The sequence below is a fragment of the Phaenicophaeus curvirostris genome, chromosome 14 (genome assembly GCF_032191515.1).
Source record: "Phaenicophaeus curvirostris isolate KB17595 chromosome 14, BPBGC_Pcur_1.0, whole genome shotgun sequence".
Taxonomy (NCBI): domain Eukaryota; kingdom Metazoa; phylum Chordata; class Aves; order Cuculiformes; family Cuculidae; genus Phaenicophaeus; species Phaenicophaeus curvirostris.
The window spans coordinates 9,286,880-9,306,667 of NC_091405.1; the positions used below are offsets into that span (position 1 = coordinate 9,286,880).

General features: G+C 43.3%; 1 protein-coding gene across 1 annotated transcript; it reads right to left on the reverse strand.

The window, feature by feature from the left end:
- Nucleotides 1-432: 432 nt before the first annotated feature.
- On the reverse strand, nucleotides 433-9,776 carry LOC138726794 (uncharacterized). Its single transcript, XM_069868804.1, has 11 exons — nucleotides 9,567-9,776; nucleotides 7,466-7,600; nucleotides 6,883-7,007; nucleotides 6,496-6,564; nucleotides 5,885-5,998; nucleotides 4,956-5,071; nucleotides 4,602-4,657; nucleotides 3,301-3,353; nucleotides 2,533-2,660; nucleotides 1,831-1,987; nucleotides 433-749 (listed from the first exon to the last, which is right to left on the reverse strand). Exons 1-11 carry the CDS (start codon nucleotides 9,774-9,776, stop codon nucleotides 677-679), a joined length of 1,236 nt encoding a protein of 411 aa, XP_069724905.1. The 3' UTR covers nucleotides 433-676.
- Between the last annotated feature and the right edge of the window lie 10,012 nt (nucleotides 9,777-19,788).

Here is a 19,788-nt window from a genome sequence, read left to right on the forward strand (position 1 = left end):
CAGAAACAGCTAGACAAACAACTTCTTCGATGGATGTATTTTTAATTTTTGGCCTGGACAGGGAGATTTTTTAAGCAATTTCTTGAACTATTGTATTATGCTAACTAAATTACTCCAGAGCAATAATTAACAATCTTTCACATGATCTACATTCTCCAACAGAAGTGCATGTCTCCGAAGACCTTGCTCATTATGGGCTTCTATGTTCCTTTTTCTAAATGTTTTGGTCTTCAAGAAAAAAAAAGCAAAGAGAGAGATGACAAAAACTCCACAGAAAAGAAAGGAACAGATGATCTTGAGATCATAGCAAAACAAGCCACATGTTTAATAGGAACATCTTTAAATTTATGCAAGACACACAGAAACACAATGCAGAAAGCGATCCCTCCCAGTGCACTCCTCCTGCAATCAGCTGTTCAGAGGTTTCTCCAAATTGTCTCCAGAACACCATGGTTAGCAACCACCGAGAGCTGCACAATTAAACACGTATCTACCTCATTTCTCTCCAAATGTTTTTACACCCTCAACCTCCACACCATCCTGTGACAATCAGTTACACACTCAAAACTCTGTGTTTTGCAGGGAATAACATTTTTTTTTTGAAAGCTGCTGCTTGCTGATGCCGCTGGGACAAGCTTGCAGATGCTCACAAGGGAGAGCCACTGGTCACAGAGCTTCAGGAGGAAAAGTTAGGTTCTTTGACTTTGGAACCAAGATGCAGATTCGGGATCACCTGGGCTGCTTCATCCCTGAAAGAAGAGCAGTGATGTTGATTTGGTGTTCTGCGGTGAGAGGGAAGAGCCAGACACCCACCCTTTAATTTCTAACACAGTTTTGATTTGGAAGTAGATACATGATGGGAATTTTGTCAGCAGTGCCAAATTAAGCCTTCCTGGGGCGAATCTAGAGGTGTCCAGGATTGTCTGGATTTGCAGAAGGTGCCTTGTTTGGAGTTTAGTGCTGGGTAATTTCCTCCACCGTGCCAGTTCTCACAGCCACTGAAGGGAGTGGAGCAGGTACCTGGCAGCAGCTACAGGCCAAGGTTTTCAAGTTCAACCAGCAGGCACTTTGGGGCTTAGTGGCCTATTTTATGTGCTTTAAATGTGTCTGGTTTGCAGAAGAAGCTGAACTCTCAGTCTTCTCTAAGTCATCTATGGCATTTCCTCTGACAGACAAGAATCAGTGTTTCTTTTAAAAAGTAGAATATATATATACAACCAAACTTGCCTTTTTTTAATGACAGAAAAGACTCAATAGGGAAAAGGAACCAGGAAAAGACTGATAACCATGTGACAGGAGAAACAGCAATTCACTGAGAACATACTTTGCAGATATAATCCTTTACTCTAGAAGAGGCATTCCTGCATTGATTTTCTGATCATTTATCTTTTCCATGCTCTAGTCTGACGTCAAATACTTGTGTGAGGAAATCTCACCCTGTCAACAGTTGCCTGCTGTTTGGGATACAGAACTCGTTATCTTTATAATCTGACAGATTGTCTAAATAGGACAGTTTCTATAATGGATCATCCACCAACTCATAAAACTATATGGATACTTATTAAAAAACCCTATATAAACCTATATAACAAACAATTAAACAAGTGTCCATGCTTCGTCTTCATGTATGAACTGTTCACACAATCATTCTTTTTCAAATGACATATATCATGTTTGACAGTTTAATAAATGCATTATGTATTAAATGAACTTTATATTAAGTAAAAAAATCTGTGCATTTATGCTTCAAATATCTATGCAGCTGTAGTCATACAGGTCAATATAGGAGAATGGGAATACTTTACCTCTTTAGTTCTATAATTAATTTACCTGTAATAAAATTCAACCAAGCCCCAGCCTTGTGTTAACTCATTTAGCTGGAAATCCGCAATGCACTCATGGAAAACACCACTTCCAGTCAGGCCATTGTACACCACGGGGCAGGCCTGCTTATCCAGCACCGCAGAAACATCAAAGTACTTGCCACCTTTGATAAGAGCAAAAAGGGTAGGATGTCTTTAACCTTCAACAGTATTTTATCTCAAAAATTCCCAAGACATATTATTTTTCCATATGGTTTCTTCTTATTCTATTCTAAAGAGCAATAGTTTTCCTGTCTGTTTTGTAAATTAAGTAAAATCTTTGATCAAGTCATATTTCCAGAGCAGTTGAATCCACCTTGTAACATAGGTTTTGACACCCCAAAAGCGAAAATCACATCATTTATCTGGCTTCGCGCAAGCAACAGCCACCACAAATAGAAACTGTAACTCTCCCTCTGATATAGCTGCCTGTGGCCCTGATCCTGCAGTGGGGACACACACCATTCCACCAACAACAATCCACAAATATGATTTAACCTAAGCACAGAAATAAATTTCTCAGGCTGTAAGATGATGCATTCAGCTTTCAAACTTGCTCCAAGGATCAAGTGAAATGATCCTTGAAATTTAACTAAGGTGTCTTTCCTCCACCCAATTAACCATGTGCCAAAAGCTGAAAGCAGATATAGGTGGGCTGCATTTAGCTCACCAGCAGTAAAACTGACTCCGTATTCATCCTTGATAACACCATCATCAGCCATCTCAGCCAGCGAGGCGTTGGACCATTCAATGCCAGCCTTCTTCCCATCGGGGAAAAAGACATAACCTACAGTGAGGCTGAAGAGAGGAAGAAATGGAGCAGAATTAAAATTCAGCTAAAGCTCAAATGCACCAGCACATTGGCCTTCTGGGGGAGCTAAGTGCTGAACATGGCCTTCATCCCTGGTAAGCACAGGAATAAAGTAGAAGTGTATATTGTGAGACATTGCACATGTTGAATGGCAGAAGCCACACTAGCAGGAAAGACAAGGCTTGCTGGATGGATTGTGGTGGGCAGGCGAGACAGGTGAATCATTCAGTTTCACCTGGTCACAGGGCCATGAATGATGGTCTTGAAGTTTCTGGTTGCAGAAAGTGCCAGTCAGGGCTTGTGTAATGCCCCACTGCAGACAGACACACCTTCTTAAATAGCTGGAAGTGCTCTATTTGTACCTCTAAATCATCTAGACAGCAAGATGGGCAGCTGCATCAGCCAAACAGTAATTGAATGGGAGAGAAATAATTGAAAGCAAAAGCTGTCCTTGCGATTAACTACAAATGGAAAATTGGGTGGAAGGAATGGAGAGGAACAGGGTGTGGATGGGAATTGGGCCATGCAAGTTCAAAGCAAGAATGTGCATATGAGTGTTCTGCAGAGCAACATCTACCACCTGTAAAACACACATTTTTAGCAGTGTAAACTTGCTTGGTTACTTACTTAGTTGTGGTAGCTGGCATATTAATAACTGTTAAATGTACCGCAGTTCCATCCTGTAAGACAGCAATAAAGAAAAAACAGTCTAATTTGTGTAGACTCATTTCTGTGGATCATATGCTGACTTGACAAAAAAACCCACTGGATATAACTCCAGTTATGCAGTGTGCAATCACTTTATACTCTTACATCTTCTCAATATATATCTTCAACAAAAATCTGGCTGCAAATGAGAGGGCAACCTATTGAAGTTGGTTCTGCTTTGACCAGACATCTCTTCTAACCTTTATTATTCTACGCCAGAAAGCAGCATACAGGAAAAATGTTAAATAAGAAGGAACTAGAATCTCATGTCTTTATTAATTTATCTTCCATCCTGTGATGTTATATATGTACAGACAATCAGGTTCTAAGAACTCCAAACTTCAGTCAAACTTTAATTCCTTCTTAACAAACACTCGGGTGAATTTTAATTAGGAGAGGAAGAGCCATGGTTATTTTGAGTCCTAAATAACTAGGAAGAAAAGGGAGAGGTCACTACCTGACTATACACATGTGCAAAAGCATGGTCTTACAAAAAAGAACACAGGTATAAGTTAAATCACAGCAATTACTCTATCTGTACATATATGGGTTTTTCCAAGGTGTGTTCCTGTGCTTGCCAGCATATACCTGGAAAAAAAACTCTTTTATTCTGGATTCAGTCTTAAGTCCTGTAATGCTGCCTATCGTACAAAGCTTAGATTTCTTCATGCCTGTGTTGGCAAAGGAAATGCCTTTTCAGGATAATCTGTTCAGGTTGCATGGCAGCTTGTAACAGCAGCATTCAGCATTTCCCCAGGCTGTGTACTCTCAGCAGCCACAGCTGGGACACGAGCAGAGTACTAGGGCTCAGCACAGGCAGAAATATTTGCTGACTGCTGTCATGAAGGTTTAGGATGCCTTCAAACACCTCAGGCTCTCAGCTAGAGTGAATCAGCACTGCATCAACTCCATGGAGTGCTAGGTACTTGCAGCAGCTGAGAATCTTGCCTGTAAAACTGCCTATTTTTTTTTCTGAAAAAAAGCCCAAACAATTTCAAGTTGCCAAAACAACTTTTGGTTCAATCAGTGTACTAAAATCTGCTTTCACATGCATGGCTCAGCTGCTCCCAACACTGATATATGCTAATGATGACAGCAGTTAGCGCTTTTGATTGCACGCCAAGGATGCTCCCAGGGCCTTATTTCATAAATATGAATAACAAGTTCAGAAACAACTCAAATTTCACGCTTAAGTAGCACATTGCCACTTTAATACCTACCTCGAAGTGTGCCAAAATCATGACATAACGGTAAATCTCAGACCAGTTCCGGATACCTGCAAAAAAGAATAAAATCACCCAATCTGAAGGTCACCATTTCTGGAAAATGTGAGCTAATAGTACCTGATTTGACATTAACTTTGTATAAAGAAATATCTAGTAATTAATATCCAAATATCCAGTAATTATCATGATAAGTACATTTGTGTCCCCAAAACAGTCATGGTATTTCCTCCAAAATGTCTTAACTTCATGCCCATTCATGAAATTGGTTATTTTTAAAGTCCCATTGTCCTGCCAGTACCAGCTACAATGAAGACAGCCAAGTCACTGAATTGTTTCTGGTGCTGTTACCGTAAGAGTGGCTCCGAACACCTTTGAGGGAAAGTTCAGTTTTCTCATGTTTTTTTATTTCAATTTCTCCAACACACTGGCCCCACTGCTCATGTCGGAAGTGTTGTTCCTTTTGTCTGAGAGAAAGGAAAGAGTGAATTGACAGGCAAAATCAACAAGGCAAAATCAAGGTGGCACCAATAGCCTCATAGACATAGATCCCACAATGAAGGAGAGATTTCAGAGCATCTGGGTCATCCCAGGCTTTACACGTTAGCAACCACTTTTACATTTCCCAGTTATTGCTACATAATGTCTATGAGACACTTGAGAATAAAGGAGTCACTGATTCCTACTCTGACAGACTATAAAAATGCCTTTTGTTTGAAAAAATGCTGTGCTACCAAACAGGTGCTGCTTAGAAGTCAGGAGGTATCACCAAATACAACACACTACTGATATACATATTTTCCACTTGTAGTTAAGACAAGACACACTTGACACATATTTTCTTCCCACATTTTCAATTTCAAGAAACTTGTGTAGTAACCAAGTGACTAACTTTAGCCCTCCTTTCTCACGATTATATTTGATCCTTTGATACACCTGCATCGTTGATCTCAGAAGCAGCCTAAATCAGGTTGTTAGCAATGAAGAAAGACAGAATAAGAGATATTCTTAATGCTTAATGTTTTACAGACCAAAACTGTAAGCAGATCCCTCCATCCATACAAGAGGAAGACCCCATCTATGTGCAAGATCCTTCTTAGGTATTGCCAGGTCTGGAGAGGTAATGAAACCAAGAGATACCTGACAGGAGCCACATCCTTTATTAGCTTACTTCAAATTAAACTCAGCTTCTAAAATCATGTGTAACAACATGATAGACTCTGAGGAGATTTATAAAAAAATTGCTATTAACCCTAGAAGAAATTAATCTCGCCTCTCACTGTTTGATCCTTTGGAAGAACTCAATAGTCCATGGCTCCTGGGCAAAAGCACGTGCGAATGTGCTGGGGTGACTGTCGACACTAAAGTTAAAGACTTCTGTGAAGTTCTCCCAACTAAGAAAAGAGGGGAAAAAATAAAAAATATTATTAGCTTTCAGGTTATACTAGGCTGTGTTCTGCACTTGCTACTCTGACAATGGCAATCTTTGTGTTTTATCATTATTGGAAATTTCTGATTTTCATAATTTTAAATGTGCTACTACTTTTCAAGGAAGCACGCAAAAGGAAACTGAGAAGAGCAACAAAGGCCTGCAAGGGTAAACAGATTATCTAGGGAGGGAAGTTGGCAGGGCACAGCTGCAAGCTAAGGCGTGATGCTTTCTCTCGTGTAGTCTATTCATAGGTACAAATGCAGCATTGCTCCAGAAATGCTGCGTTACTTTGACAGCAAATATTTTTTTTATCAGACAAACAGAGTCCAGAAACAGAAAGAGAAAGCAGAGGCAAGGGCTTCATGTGTTACTTTGTGCAAATGACCCTTTGAAAACGGTAAGCAAATCACTAACCATGAACTCGCTATATACTTCAAAGCAAAAGGGAAATGCTCTTACCGTAAAGAGAATTTAACTGGTACAAGTTCACCTTCCTCTTCACTCCACTGCTGTCGGTAGGGTCCTTTTCTGTAAGGCAAAACACTACAGTTTTGTGTCGCTCCTAAATAAAAAGCAAAATGCTGTTTATATGATTGGAAGTGGATGCAATAAGAGACACTGCAGAAGAATGATGATGTTGTGTGCTAAGGTAGGATAGTAATACTTTATTACAACCATATACCAGACACCGATATTACTAGCAGTTAATTTCATTCCATAAAAATCAATGTATGCTATTGTTACCAAATAGCTTTCGGTTCACGTCAGTTAAATACATTTCCAGATGGTGTTCCAAAAGTCTTGGGTTTAAGTGTAGATAAATGAAACTACAGAGTGCTGCAATACCTGAGTAATCCGTCAAAGTTTATTTTCCAGTGTGCTTGGGACTCTATGTATTCAATAGTGAGCCCTCCTCCACTCCAAATCTCTTCAGATTCATCACTCACCATCATGTTTGGATGTTGTGGGTGCTAAAAAGACATTTAAGGAAAGCATTTGCTTAATTCAGTCGTGGGGATGCAAAATGGGTGAATTCCTGCTGCGATGGTTCTTTGCAGAAATATTTGGTTGAACTGGCTTTTCAGCTCTACCTGCTTCTGATAATCAGATTATTAGAGAGGTAAATTTGCATCTAACACATTAAAAGGTAATACATTATTATTTCAGATACTACAACTTAATTATTTGTGTGGAAGTAGGGTCACAGCAAGAGCTCAGCTCCTTACAGTAGTGACTCTGTCAAGTTTACAGCCAAACTGGTGCAAGGCTTTGGGGGTGAATTAATTTTCTGAGTGAATTTGATGAGCCTCTAAAATTATATCCTTTTTCTAGTGCATGCAAGCTCCCAAAACTCATCAGTTTCAATTTCAATTTCATACAATTTCAAGATAGGAGTTAAGCCTTACTCAAATGCACATATACCACTTACTTCAAACTCTCCTATTCCATCCACCCTCAGGAAAAGCCACATCTCACAGATCCCATTTGGCCGTTTGGCAAGACGAGCAATCACAAAGGTCTTGTTGATCTCTGCAAAGCCAGTGAAGTAAACTGAATCAAGCGCCTAGGAAAAAGGAAATGGGCATCAGCTCCAGCTGGAGGCTGGAAGGGATTGGGAGAAGGCAAGTAACTGTTTTGTTTTCCAAGAGTTTCTTCCCAGGAATCAAGTTCTACTTTCACTTTTTCCACTTAACGACAGGCACCGCAGTGAAGCCTCATTCGTAAGACAGGACAGTCCATGCACTCAGAAAACATTTAGTCAGCACGGCACACAATAATCACATCATTCATTGACACAAGAGCATTTCTCCTTTTTCGTTCAAACATTTCCTAATTGTGGCATGTACAGAAAGCAGAAAGAGAGCTGATGAGAAGCATTTTTAGAGAGGGAACAGAATTATTGCATCGTAGCCAAGGACAAGGTTAATATTATCTTGAATTAAGATTATTATTTTGCATTAACTTCCCTTGACCAAAATCCTTACGAAATGTGCCCTCAAAAAGTGTCTGTGGAGATGAAATTGAGCCAAAAAGATCCTGTCTCCCCATCTAGTTTCAAATTGTATTTTGAGGGCAGCGTCGATTTACACACAGTGAGCCTACTGGATGCCAGCACAGAAATTCAGAGACATCATTTCTGGAAGGATTTTCCAGATTTGCCTTTAGACCTCTTTTGTGAGCGTTGCTCCAGTGCTGTTGAGTGGAGGAGCAGAGAGGAAATCGTAAGTGCTTTGGCTAAATCTCAAACCACTTTGGATGTAAGTTTGATTCGGAAGACAATGTCATTCCTACCCTATCAAGTTTGATCGAGATTGGCAAAAGACTTCAAAATGCTCCAAGCAGCTGTTTAATTAGTAGAAAGGAAAAGCTGGAGAAACCAAATTCTTTCGTAAAAAGCTAAGCAGAAGCCTCCATGCATTTGTTAAATAATGTGTCTTGAGGATTCCCAGAAGGCTCCGGGAAACGTCAGCAAGAGGTTGATTTTTCGCAGAAGTTAGTTCGGATCTGAAATCTCAGCTGGCATCTGCAAGCTGAATCTTGATGAGGCAAGGAAAACCAAGGGAAGTCCTGTCTCATCAGCCTTTCTGCCTTCCTGCTTTCAACAGCAAAGCCCATCCAAATCTCCCAGTTGGGCACAGTGAGTAATTTGGCAGGATAGCACATAGCACAGGCAAAGTACAGGGTGAAGGCAGAAGGTTTATTATTTATTAGGCAGATAAACACACCCGGAAAACTAGATTTAGTTCACTGTGTGTGCTAAAACAAAAGGTTTCTGTATCCCATTGTGCATCTTTTCCCCACCGATACCAGCTGGTCTGATTTAAGGCAATCCTTTTCCCTGCAAGGGACAGTCGAGGTGACAACCCCTCCACCCTGCCCTCCCGGTGATATACTGAAAGAGGGAAAAGGGATGCAGGTCCTGAGACTTTATGGATCAAACAGTGGGAGCGCCAAGCATCAGGATGCAATAGATGGGGGTTCCTGAGGGATGTAGGTCCCAAGGGATGCAAGGTGCTGGGTTGCAGGGAGGGATGCAGGTCCCTGAGGGATGTGAGCTCTGCAGAGGGAAGCGATGTGGGTCCATGGGGGTATGGGTCCAAGGGGAAGGGGTGTTGTGGGGAAACGTGGGTGTCAGGAGATGGGTGTTCTGGGGATTGGGAGATGGAGACGCTGGGGATGGGGATGCTGTGGATGGAGATGGTGGGGATGGAGATGGTGGGGATGGAGATGGTAGGGGTGGAGATGATGGTGGGGGTGGGGATGATAGAAATGATGGGGATGATGGGGATGATGGAAATGATGGGGATGATGGAGATGATGGGGATGATAGGGATGATGGGGATGATGGGGATGATGGAGATGATGTGGATGATGGAGATGATGGGGATGATGGGGATGATGGGGATGATGGGGATGGGTCCCAGCAGAACAAGGGTAGCCAGGTCTGAAGGGAGATGGGGGTGCCCGGAAAAGGGGTGCCACAGAAGAGAGTCCTGGGGAATGGGGTCCCAGCCCCGGGGGTCACTCACGTGGGGGTCGGGGCGGAGCGGGCGCGGCCGCCGTGGCTCCGCGGGACCCGCGCCGGCCGCTCGCTGCCGCCAGGCGCCGTGGCAGAGCAGGAGGCAGCCCAGGAGCCAGCGCTTCAGCGGGACCCAGCCGCCCGCCGCCCGCCGCGCCCCGCGCAGCGCCCCGCGCAGCGCCCGCAGCGCCGCCAACACCAGCGCCAGCAGCGCCGGCATCGCGGGGCGGGGGGGGGCGCGGAGAGGGGCGCGGGGAGCGCGGAGAGGGGCGCGGGGAGTTGAGCGCTGGCGGAGCGGAGAGGGGCGCAGGGAGTTGCGCGGTAGCGGAGCGGGGCGCAGGGAGTGCGCAGGGAGTTGCACGTTAGCAGAGAGGGGCACAGGGAGTTGCGCGGTAGCGGAGCGGAGAGGGGCGCAGGGAGTTGGGCGCTGGCGTAATGGGAAAAGACGAAGGGAGTTGCGCGCTAGCGGAGAGGGGCGCAGGGAGCTGCGCGCTAGCAGAGGGGGGAGCAGGGAGCTACGCGGTAGCGGAGCGGAGAGGGGCGCAGGGAGTTGCGCGCTAGCGGAATGGGAAAAGACGAAGGGAGTTGCGCGCTAGTGGAAAGGGGCGCAGGGAGCTGCGCGGTAGCGGAGCGGAGAGGGGCGCAGGGAATTGCGCGCTAGCAGAGAGGGGCACAGGGAGTTGCGCGCTGGCGGAGCGGAGTGGGGCGCGGGGAGTTGCGCGCTAGCAGAGCGGAGAGGGGCGCAGGGAGCTGCACGCTGGCGGAATGGGAAAAGACGAAGGGAGTTGCGCGCTAGCGGAGAGGGGCGCAGGGAGTTTCGCGCTAGCAGAGGGGGGCGCAGGGAGCTGCGCGCTGGCGGAGCGGAGAGGGGCGCGGTGAGTTGCGCGGAGCGGGGCGATGCGCGCAGGCTGCGGCCGCCGCCAAACCCCGCCCCGGGGCCGCTGAGCCGCTGTCCGGGGCCGTTGCGGTCATTTCCGCGAGGGGCTCGTCCTGGTTCTTGAGCTGAGGTCACTCCGGGAAGTTGCATTTACTCCTTTTATTGTTGGGGTTTTATTTATTTCCCCCCCCCCCCCCCCCCCGAGAAACGCGATCCCGACGCGCGTTCCGCCCGGCTGCACGGAAGCGCTCAAAGAGAAATGTCCCCGCAGAGGCACAGCCAAGTTTCTAGGATATCCTCCTGGATAAGTGTTGTGGGGCAGGAGAGGTGGGGTTTGGGGTCTCACACCGCGGGGTACGAGGCTCTGCCCCGAGGCTGAAGGTCGTGGCTGTTTCCATCTCTTACCACAGTTCCCAGTATAGATTTCTGACCCTGTTATGTTGGGGTCTCAAGCGAAAGTGGCTCCTTTGCCAGTTCTTACTGCTCACTCCAGCCAGCAGGTAGGGAAAAGGCTTAGCAACCCATTTCACCCAAGGCACTGAAAGAAAAATTGCAGCGAGCATCCCTTCAGCATCTTTTGTAGGTACCATTTCTAGAAGTTGATGGCTTTGGGGTGGCTGCACAGTATATCTTTTTTCCCTTTTGCAATTAGCAAGCATTTCATCATGTTTTGCCACACTGAATTAAATCCAGTCTCTCAGAAATGGTTGAGGCAGCAATCTCCCTTTGGAGAAAGACGAGGCTTTCAGGACCTGTGCTTCCCTTTGGTTTCTTAGTGTTCTGACTCTCTGTTAGGTCTATGGACTTCTCCACGGGCTTTCTGTTACTTGAAAAAGTATTTATCATACACCTTTATGTCTTGTCTCAGTTGTCCCTCAGTTTGGTTATAAAACCACCTCTGCTGTGGTTTGTGTTTAACAGATCAGTGCTTATGATTCTTCCTATTTTATTTTCTTTTCTTGACTGCAACTGCTTCTTTGTTGTCCTTTATCCAGTCTTTTAGGATACAAATGTACACTTACTCTGTCTCTGTGATTATGTTTCTATCTATATTTCAAAAGCCTTTAGTGTCTTAGATGTTCCTTTTCCCTTCTTCTTGGAAAGCTTCCTTATTTTTACACAGTTCCCCTTTTGTGAGTCTGGGCACAACTGTTTTATATTACTTTATTGCTATCCATAGACCACATCACATCAAAAGTAGAAAGGAACTGAAAAGCAGAAGGCACCAGAAGGAAGACAATGAGGTTCAGGAATTTATTTCTGTAAATGACCATTGCTTCAGTTAATATTCAAGGGGCACATCTTAAAGTTAACCACACACAGTAGGCAGAGTGCCAGCAAGATAATGAGGTTATTTCCTTACTTCAGATTGTGTCGTGGAGAGACTGAAAACTGTCTAATAATAGGAGATGTGTCACAATGTCATCACCCTGCACCTGCACAGCACAGCAGATAGGGTTCAGTACAGAGAGGATGGGTTATGAAATACAGGTTTTATTTTTTGTTAAAATTTAAACATGATATTGACACAAAGCAATATTCAACGGGGAAAAATCCACACAAATGACAAACCTTTGGGACTTTACAAATGCATATGTAATTAAACCCTCAGCAGCTCTAGTCTACTTGAGATGTAAGATCCTGTGGCAGATGACATCTTGTAAACTCTTCCCTTTTTTTCCTACTGCAATCCATGAGAAGCTTTACTGCCCTTTGCCAACCTGTCAGGAGTCTTTATACAAATCATTTGAACTTTAGCATTTGCATTTCTGAGGGCAGGATAAATGTGGTGTGGATATTTCATATGTACCTCTGATATGTGAAGTATCCAAAACCTCATAGCTTAACAAAGGCATCAGTGAAGGTATTGTGATTGTCTCGATGGAATCTGTAACAGAGATAAGCTCTGTTCCTTCCTATGAGGATAGGAAGCATGGGAACAATTTGCTTTGTGCAGCATGATGTTTCAACATTTCTTAGGTAATTTGTTTGAGGACTTGAAGTTATCTCTGGCAAACAGTTTATCTTGGCAATATTGTTTGCTGTGAAAACGGGTTCCAAAACAGCAAGACTCACAGAAGAACCAAAGTCCTGACATGTCTGGTAATGTTTTTAGCATGGCAAAACCAGCACTGTGCATATTAAAACAAGTCTAAATTCTGCTCCACATGCTTAGCAAAAATGTGGAGAGGAAAATATCTATCTGGTTTGGTTTGAAGTTCATGAGGAAATGAGAAACCTACGACTGATGTGTGGTGCTACAAATACAGAGAACAAAGCAAGCTGAATTAAAAAATCTCTGGTTAGCATAGGTTTGCTAACTTGTTCTTAAGCATCTGCACTATCAACCAACAAGCTTATCATTGCATATTGAACATTTTATACAGCGCTGTCTCTTTTAAATCCAGCTGCGGGGCAAAGGAAGATGCCTGTCTATTCCTCTCTTGTGAGACCTCATTTTGAGTATCATGTCCAGTTCTGGAATCCTCAACGTAAGGATATGGAGCTGTTGGAACAGGTCCAGAAGAGGCTACAGGGATGATCAAGGGGCTGGAGCACCTCCTGTACAAGGATAGGCTGAGGCAGTTGGGGCTGTTCAGGATGAAGAAGACTCTGAGGAGACTTTATAGAGACCGTCCAGTGCCTGAAGGGGCTACAAGAAAGCTGAGGAGGGGCTGTTCACAAAGGCTTGTGGTGATAGGACGAGGGGCAATGGGGATAAACTGGAGAGGGGCAGATTTAGACTGGACATAAGGAGGAATCTGAGCGGTGAGGCCCTGGCCCAGGTGGCCCAGGGGAGCTGTGGCTGCCCCATCCCTGGAGGGGTTCAAGGCCAGGCTGGATGGGGCTCGGAGCAGCGTGATCCCGTGGGAGGTGTCCCCGCCCATGGCAGGGGGGTAGCACTGGATGATCTTTAAGATCCCTTCCAACCCAGACGGTTCTACCATTCCCGCATCGCAGCGGCCCGGGGAGCGGACACCGCCCCCTCACGGTGCGCATGCGCTATGGCCAAGCCCCGAATGGGGGGGCCCGCCTCTCGCGATGCGCATGCGCTGTCAGCTCGGGCCCCGCCGCGCGTGTGCGCCTGCGCCGCGCACACACGCATGCGCAGCGCGCCGCTTCCGCCTCCCGCGGCGCTGCCCCGGCCGCTTCCGGGAGCGTCGGCTCGGCGGAGCGCCGGGCTGCGGGCGCGGCGGCGCCGGGGGTCCAGCCGCGGGGGCTCGGCCCCGGCTCGCCCCACCGCGCCGCCGGCACGGCCCAGCCGCAGCGCTGAGGGCAGCGGGGCCGCCGACCGCTGAGGTAAATCCGCTGCGCCTTCCCGTCACGGAGCCGGTTGCCGCCGCCTCTCTGTCCTTCGTTTCCTTCCCACCGCGCCGGCGGCTCCCTTCTGGGCTGACCGGGTGCCCCGTCCGGCCCCGGCGCCGTGATTGCAGGGTGTCGGCTGTGTCCTGCCTCTTTTCGGGCTGTCGAAGAATAAATGGATAAAGCCCGTCCTCCCGCAGCCGTGGAAGCGAGCCCGGAGCCCCCGCACGGCCGTGTTGCGGGGTCCCAGCTGCCGCCGTGGGAGGCGGAACGGGGAGCGAGCAGGAGCCGCTTGGCACGCACCAACTTCCTCAAGCTCGCTCTGGGGAGGTTTGCGGATCGAGGTGGTGGTGGCTTTCCTCGTTTCCAGGAGGGAACGGGAAGTGGGAATGCACCTAGTTCACATCTGGAAAGCGAGAGGGCTGTTTCGCACAGTACCACATGTATGGGATCTGTGCTACGGAAACAGTTGTATAGTTGTGTCAGGATGCTGAATTACAGTGATGTTCATTTTGCTGAAGACATAGACTGGAGTCCTTGTGACTGTTCACATTGAGAGGCATTAAAATTTCTTGAAGTGGGTGTTTTCTGACTCTGAAAATTTAGAGATTAATTAGACCTGTACTAATTAATTAGTAGATGAAACGGATGTAAAATTTTCATTGCTTCAGATTAGAGTTAACCTGTGAAAGCTCCTTGTGGCTAAAAAATATTGATAATACTTATAATCTCTTTAAGATTTTCTTGGGTTTCCTGTAGTTTATTTTGTCTCATGTTTGATTTTGGTTTTATGGCTTTTATGAAGACGTAGAACATTTAAGGAAAGCAGATCGATAGAATTCTGCAGTAGTTGACAGGCTGAAGGTGAGTATAGATGAAACGTGAGACTTTATATATGTCTGATACAGGGAACCACTGAAACAAAGGTTTTAACCCTCCTCTAATTGTGATTGAAAACCACTAGTGAATATAGTTCAGCTTTGATATGTGACATTACTTTTTGGAACCTGAAAGGAAGAATCGCATTTGGATATGGATATAACAACTGACAGAAAAATGTGCTTGCCAGCCTAATGTCACAGTACAATCAGTAGATATGGTACCTAAGCTGTCCTCAATTGAGTGTGAGGAGATACAGCGTATATTCATGAATACAAAAATTAGGATTAAAAATTATGCTCTAAAGTAGAATGTCATTCATCCAGTTGTCAAAGGAGTAAAGTTTTCAGTTTCCACATAGTAACACTGATCGTGGTTTAAGTGTCTAGCTTTTTGGAGTCTAATCTGAATTTGAGCTTGTGGCCCTGTTCCAAAAGAAGTGAGATAGAAAACCCAGCCATAGATTATATTTGTGTCCTTTTCTCAAGTAAAGGTGGTTCTTCAATCTGGGAGTGTTCCATCCTTGCTGTTGTAGTTCAGTGAACTCTTTGTGTATTGGATAGTGTGCATCTTTGCTGGGCACCAAAGTCTTGTGAAACATATTTTCTTTGACTTCCACATCTGTGGGGAAAAAAATCGGTTATTGAAAAGATACCTTGCTGAAAATCTTGAAGTTATTTTCATGCTTATGGAAAAGTGGATTGGTATCGCAGTTCTATTTGGTTTATCACTGATAGCAAAGCTCCTTAACACATTATATAAAAATGTATTCTGAAGACATGCATAGTTTTTTTTCCTTTCATGTTACTTTTTTACCCTGAATTCTCATTGCTTTTGGGGATATTTATAAAGATGCTACAGGCATAAAGACGTAAGTATTTAAATGACCACCTTCCCAATAAGACATCCATTTTTCTGCCTAAGTACCTGGCTATGCCCTTTTTTTCTGAGATTTAGAAGCAGCATATTCCCTTTTCAAAGCTGAGAAGACACAATTCCAGTGTTTTCCTACAGCTTGGCACATACTGTATAATCGATTGTCATAAGGAGAATCAATCATTACAATAGCTTGAAACTTGATTGTGTTAAAGGTATACTTAAGAGTGTCTCTCGAATTTGTTGCCAGGTGTTAGCATATAAACAGCATCGTGTTAGTTATGTGTTTCCACTGTGAAGTGTCACTGCATGCCTGCAGCAGAGCAGATATGGGTCAGTACAAAGGAAGGCTGTAAGGCATAAGTAGGAAATGAATGAGATAAACATGGTACAAAATATATTCAGTTTGAGCAAAAGCACCAAAAATTTAGAGAGATGATGAGCTGTTCTACTGAGGGTATGGGATAGATTTGAGGGTACGTTGATAATAACACTTTAGAGTTGTATCATGGGTTGTCATCAGTGGCTTCTTTCCAGAGTTGTGCTTGCTGTGTTATGTATGTCCCAGATTCCTGAAATTTGGCATATTTCTTTGTAATTGCAGATAGTAAAAGTGGAGTCTGTCAGGGCTAAATTGGGATTGTAGTTGATGGACTCCTGAATATGTGCTACTCAGACCATTTTTACATATTATGGTTGCTGAGAAAGGTCACCCTTGGAGCCCTAGCAGAGGGCTGCTTATACAGAGCTCAGGTGTTGCTGGGCTGAGCTGCAGAGTTTTCATTGCCATTACTGGTTGATGTAGTTATTGGAGTAGTTTTATTTGTTTGCTGTGAGGTTGTTTGGTAGACCAGTCACTGAGAAGAATTTGAAACAAGCCACAGTTTACTTATTTAATGGCTTTGCAGTTTGGATTGCATGTATGTGTAATAAAAAGTAGGTTATTCACATAAATAAGGCGTGGTTCTGTGCTGAATATTCATCTGTCAGCGATGAATGGTCCAGATTATCCATGGAATTGGATGCAGTAGTAGGTGTGCCAATTTGATTAAATAACTGCTATTTTTTAAGTAAATCAGTGATTACACTGTAACCTTTTAATGAGATTGCAGTTCTATGATATGCTTTCTAGGTAGGATTTAAATTTGTTGTATGCAAGTGCTGCGGGATTATTATTCTGGTGTACGATATCTGTTAGTGTCCCTACAACTATTGATTTATCAGTATGCTATCAGAAATGTTGAAGTAAAGGCATGGTCTGTATTGGTTGTAACAGAAATATGAGGAATTTTAGGAATTGTCTGTTGTATAGCTTCAAAGGAAAAGTGATCAAAAAAGATTTACGCTTGACAGCTGATGAATTTTTAGGCTTTATATATTTATATATACCTGTATATCTGTTAAAAAAAGAAAGACGAATTAGTGGGGTTTTTTTTTCCCCCTACAACAATGTTATTCCTTTCTTCCTCAAAAAACAGCAGGGAAAAGGATTGTGCTTAACCTTGAAGTGCCCTTTTTTAAATTTAATTGTCATGCGGGAGCCTTATGATACAATAGTTGTATCATTTGTCTTCCCAATGCCCTTGGTAGCTTTCTTTCAGTAAACCTAGAGAAGGGAGTTTTGTTGCTGCAGTGACCTTCTTTAGACCCACTGAAAAACTGAAAACGTCTAAGGCATGGTCATTTTACAAGACCATCTTTCTAGTGACTGTGCATTTGTAATGTAACTTTTTCAGGAGTTTTTTTGGTCACAATAATATATTAGCAATTTGTGCTTATGTTTCATTAACAATGAGGGGCAGTTCAGATGAGGCATTCTCAACCTGAGACTTTCAAATAACACCTAAGAGTGGAACTGCATTGTGTTAGGTTCAATGTAATCAGCTGTGCAAACAGATGATGTTTTGCTTGAAACTTTGAATAATTTAGTGTTATCTTCCAATGCTAGATAACAATTTTTAGAAGATCAGATTAAAAACTGTTGCTTGGCATGTTAGAGGCTGAAGTGTAATGCTTTGTCCTCAGGATTTGTATTTTAAGTATACAATAAAGAATCAATGTTAATTTGGTTAGGACAGGCATTGAAGCAGATAAATTAATAGTTTGGAGGAAAGCTGTGAGCATCTTGGTGGGGATGCTGAGCTCTTCATAAAGTCTAAGTGCTTTTCAAACATTGATCCTCTGCCTCTTGAAGGGGACCAAGTTGGGGATAATGGGATAGGCAGCTGGAGAGGAGAGTGATGTAAAGGAGCAGGGGAGATGGAAGGGCTGAGGGGAAATCACATGGGAATGACCAATTCTATTATTCTTGCAAAAACTGACCTTTGGTGGCACTTCCACATAAACCAATAACTGGTGAGGCCATGGTAAACACTGAAATTTTGCACAGAATTGCATTTAGGATTAGTGAATTGACTGAACAAATCACGTCCCTGTCTTGTCGATAAATTCTCTCTTAATGGTGTCAAATGATTACTCTGACTGTAATGTTTCGCCTGCAGAGGGTTGACGTGTCATCTTCTATTGCTTGTCACCTTCACCTCAGGGAATGGTGGATGATATTGCAAATTAATGTGATACACTCAACCTGTCTTCTTCTTGTCAATGACAACTTAATGATTGTGGATTTCACAATATTGTGAAAACTTGTTTAATAAAAGTATAAAGGCTTATTTATAAAGCAAAGCAGAAAGCAATCAGTAGCTTCATGCAGCTATATGTATGTAATAATCATTTGCATTACCTTTTAGGCTTGCAATAAAATACATGAGTTTGTTTAAATAAGGCAAGAGGCTTCATATTTTCAGGGGACATCTGCATTGGTATAATTGCCCTTGAACAATTTGAAAATGTGTAGTGAAGCAATATTGTATTTGGAATATTTTTTCCTAACAAGGTAGTTTTAGAAGATTTCCTTTATAAGCAAGTGGCTTAGTCTTTTCTGTAGCTGTTAAATGTGAGAATCCTTACATTACTCTCAACATACATTAATTTAAGTTAACCTTCCAAGTAAGAGTGAAGCTTCCATATCACGGGAAAATAAAACAACTAAAGAAATAGACATAGGTACTTTTTTAGCCAACTTTAATCAGACACAAATTTGAAATTCTTACTCCAAGCTAGGCATTTTATTCTGTACTATATAAAATAAAGCAAGGAAATCTTTCTTGATCACACATTGGGGCTTTAATTGCCAGGCAGTTGTTACAGTTTGCAGCAGTAGAACTGGGTGAGAGAATGGCAATGGCAGTCAATGTTGTTGCACAGAGCGGGTCGCCAACTTAATTTGGCAGAAACCGGTGCAGCAGCGCTTGCTGTGCAGGATGCATGTGGTCACTGACTTTTCCAGTCAGAAACTCAGGCCCACGCCTCTTTTGTTCTTTTCCCCAAACAGAGTCTAACTCAAGGTTCTGTGTTGCAGTCCTGCTCCAGATGCCACGCGGTGATTTCCAAAAGTTAATTGCTAACATTTTCACATTGCTTTTCTAAATAAAATAAGTTCCTCCTTTTCTTCTTTCACTAAGAATAAGGAAATCTACTGATACTCTCTTCCTTTGCAGTTTGTGTTGTATTTGAGTATTACATCCCTGTGAAAAGGAAGAAATGTGATTCAAGATTGTGGAACATTTGTATTGCAAAATTAAGCATGGTTAGAGTGGCTTATGCTAGCGTTTCAGTCCTTAAACTGGTTTGTAGATAAGTCATGTGGTAATTATTTCCCTGTATGGCGTAATTCTAAATGCATATTCCCTTTGGCATTGTTGCGGGCCATTTTCTTGTATGTACAGATGCTGGAACGAGTAGCTTCTTTATTTTAGATTGACCATAACTTGGTCTAATAATCAGAGTTAAAACAATTTTTTTTCTATCTTACTATTATAACAATAGTGGTTGGCATTCATGCTTGTTATTAATAATTTGCTACCAGAAACTTTGCTGTAAGCTCTGAAGGCAATCAAGTAAGATTATTATTTTATGCATACCCTCTCATAGTTGTACAGGAGTGGCAAACAGGAAGTAGTAGGAAGTCTCTGGATACATTAGTTTGTAATGCTAGAATTTGGATATCCAACTCATCTTAAAAAAACAATCAAGATGCATACAATGTGACTTGAAACACTGTTTAGGGATTTTTTGTTTGTTCTTTGATAGTTTAATCTGAAAGTTTTTTTCTTCTTGATCAGAGGCTTGTTTGCTGTAAGTACATGCAGTGTGCTTGAAAGTACTGCTATCTGTGTATTAACGCAGTGAAGCAAGAGTGCTTTTACTAATCAGTTTGTTGATGATGTCTTTTCAG

Excerpts from the sequence above, each read along its gene's own strand:
- LOC138726794 (XM_069868804.1), bottom strand. The coding sequence starts at position 9,776 with ATGCCGGCGCTGCTGGCGCTGGTGTTGGCGGCGCTGCGGGCGCTGCGC. Across the intron at positions 7,008-7,465 it reads ATGGAATAGGAGAGTTTGAA|CACCCACAACATCCAAACAT; the intron begins GTAAGTGGTATA and ends ATGTCTTTTTAG. Across the intron at positions 3,354-4,601 it reads TGATTTTGGCACACTTCGAG|GATGGAACTGCGGTACATTT; the intron begins GTAGGTATTAAA and ends GCTGTCTTACAG.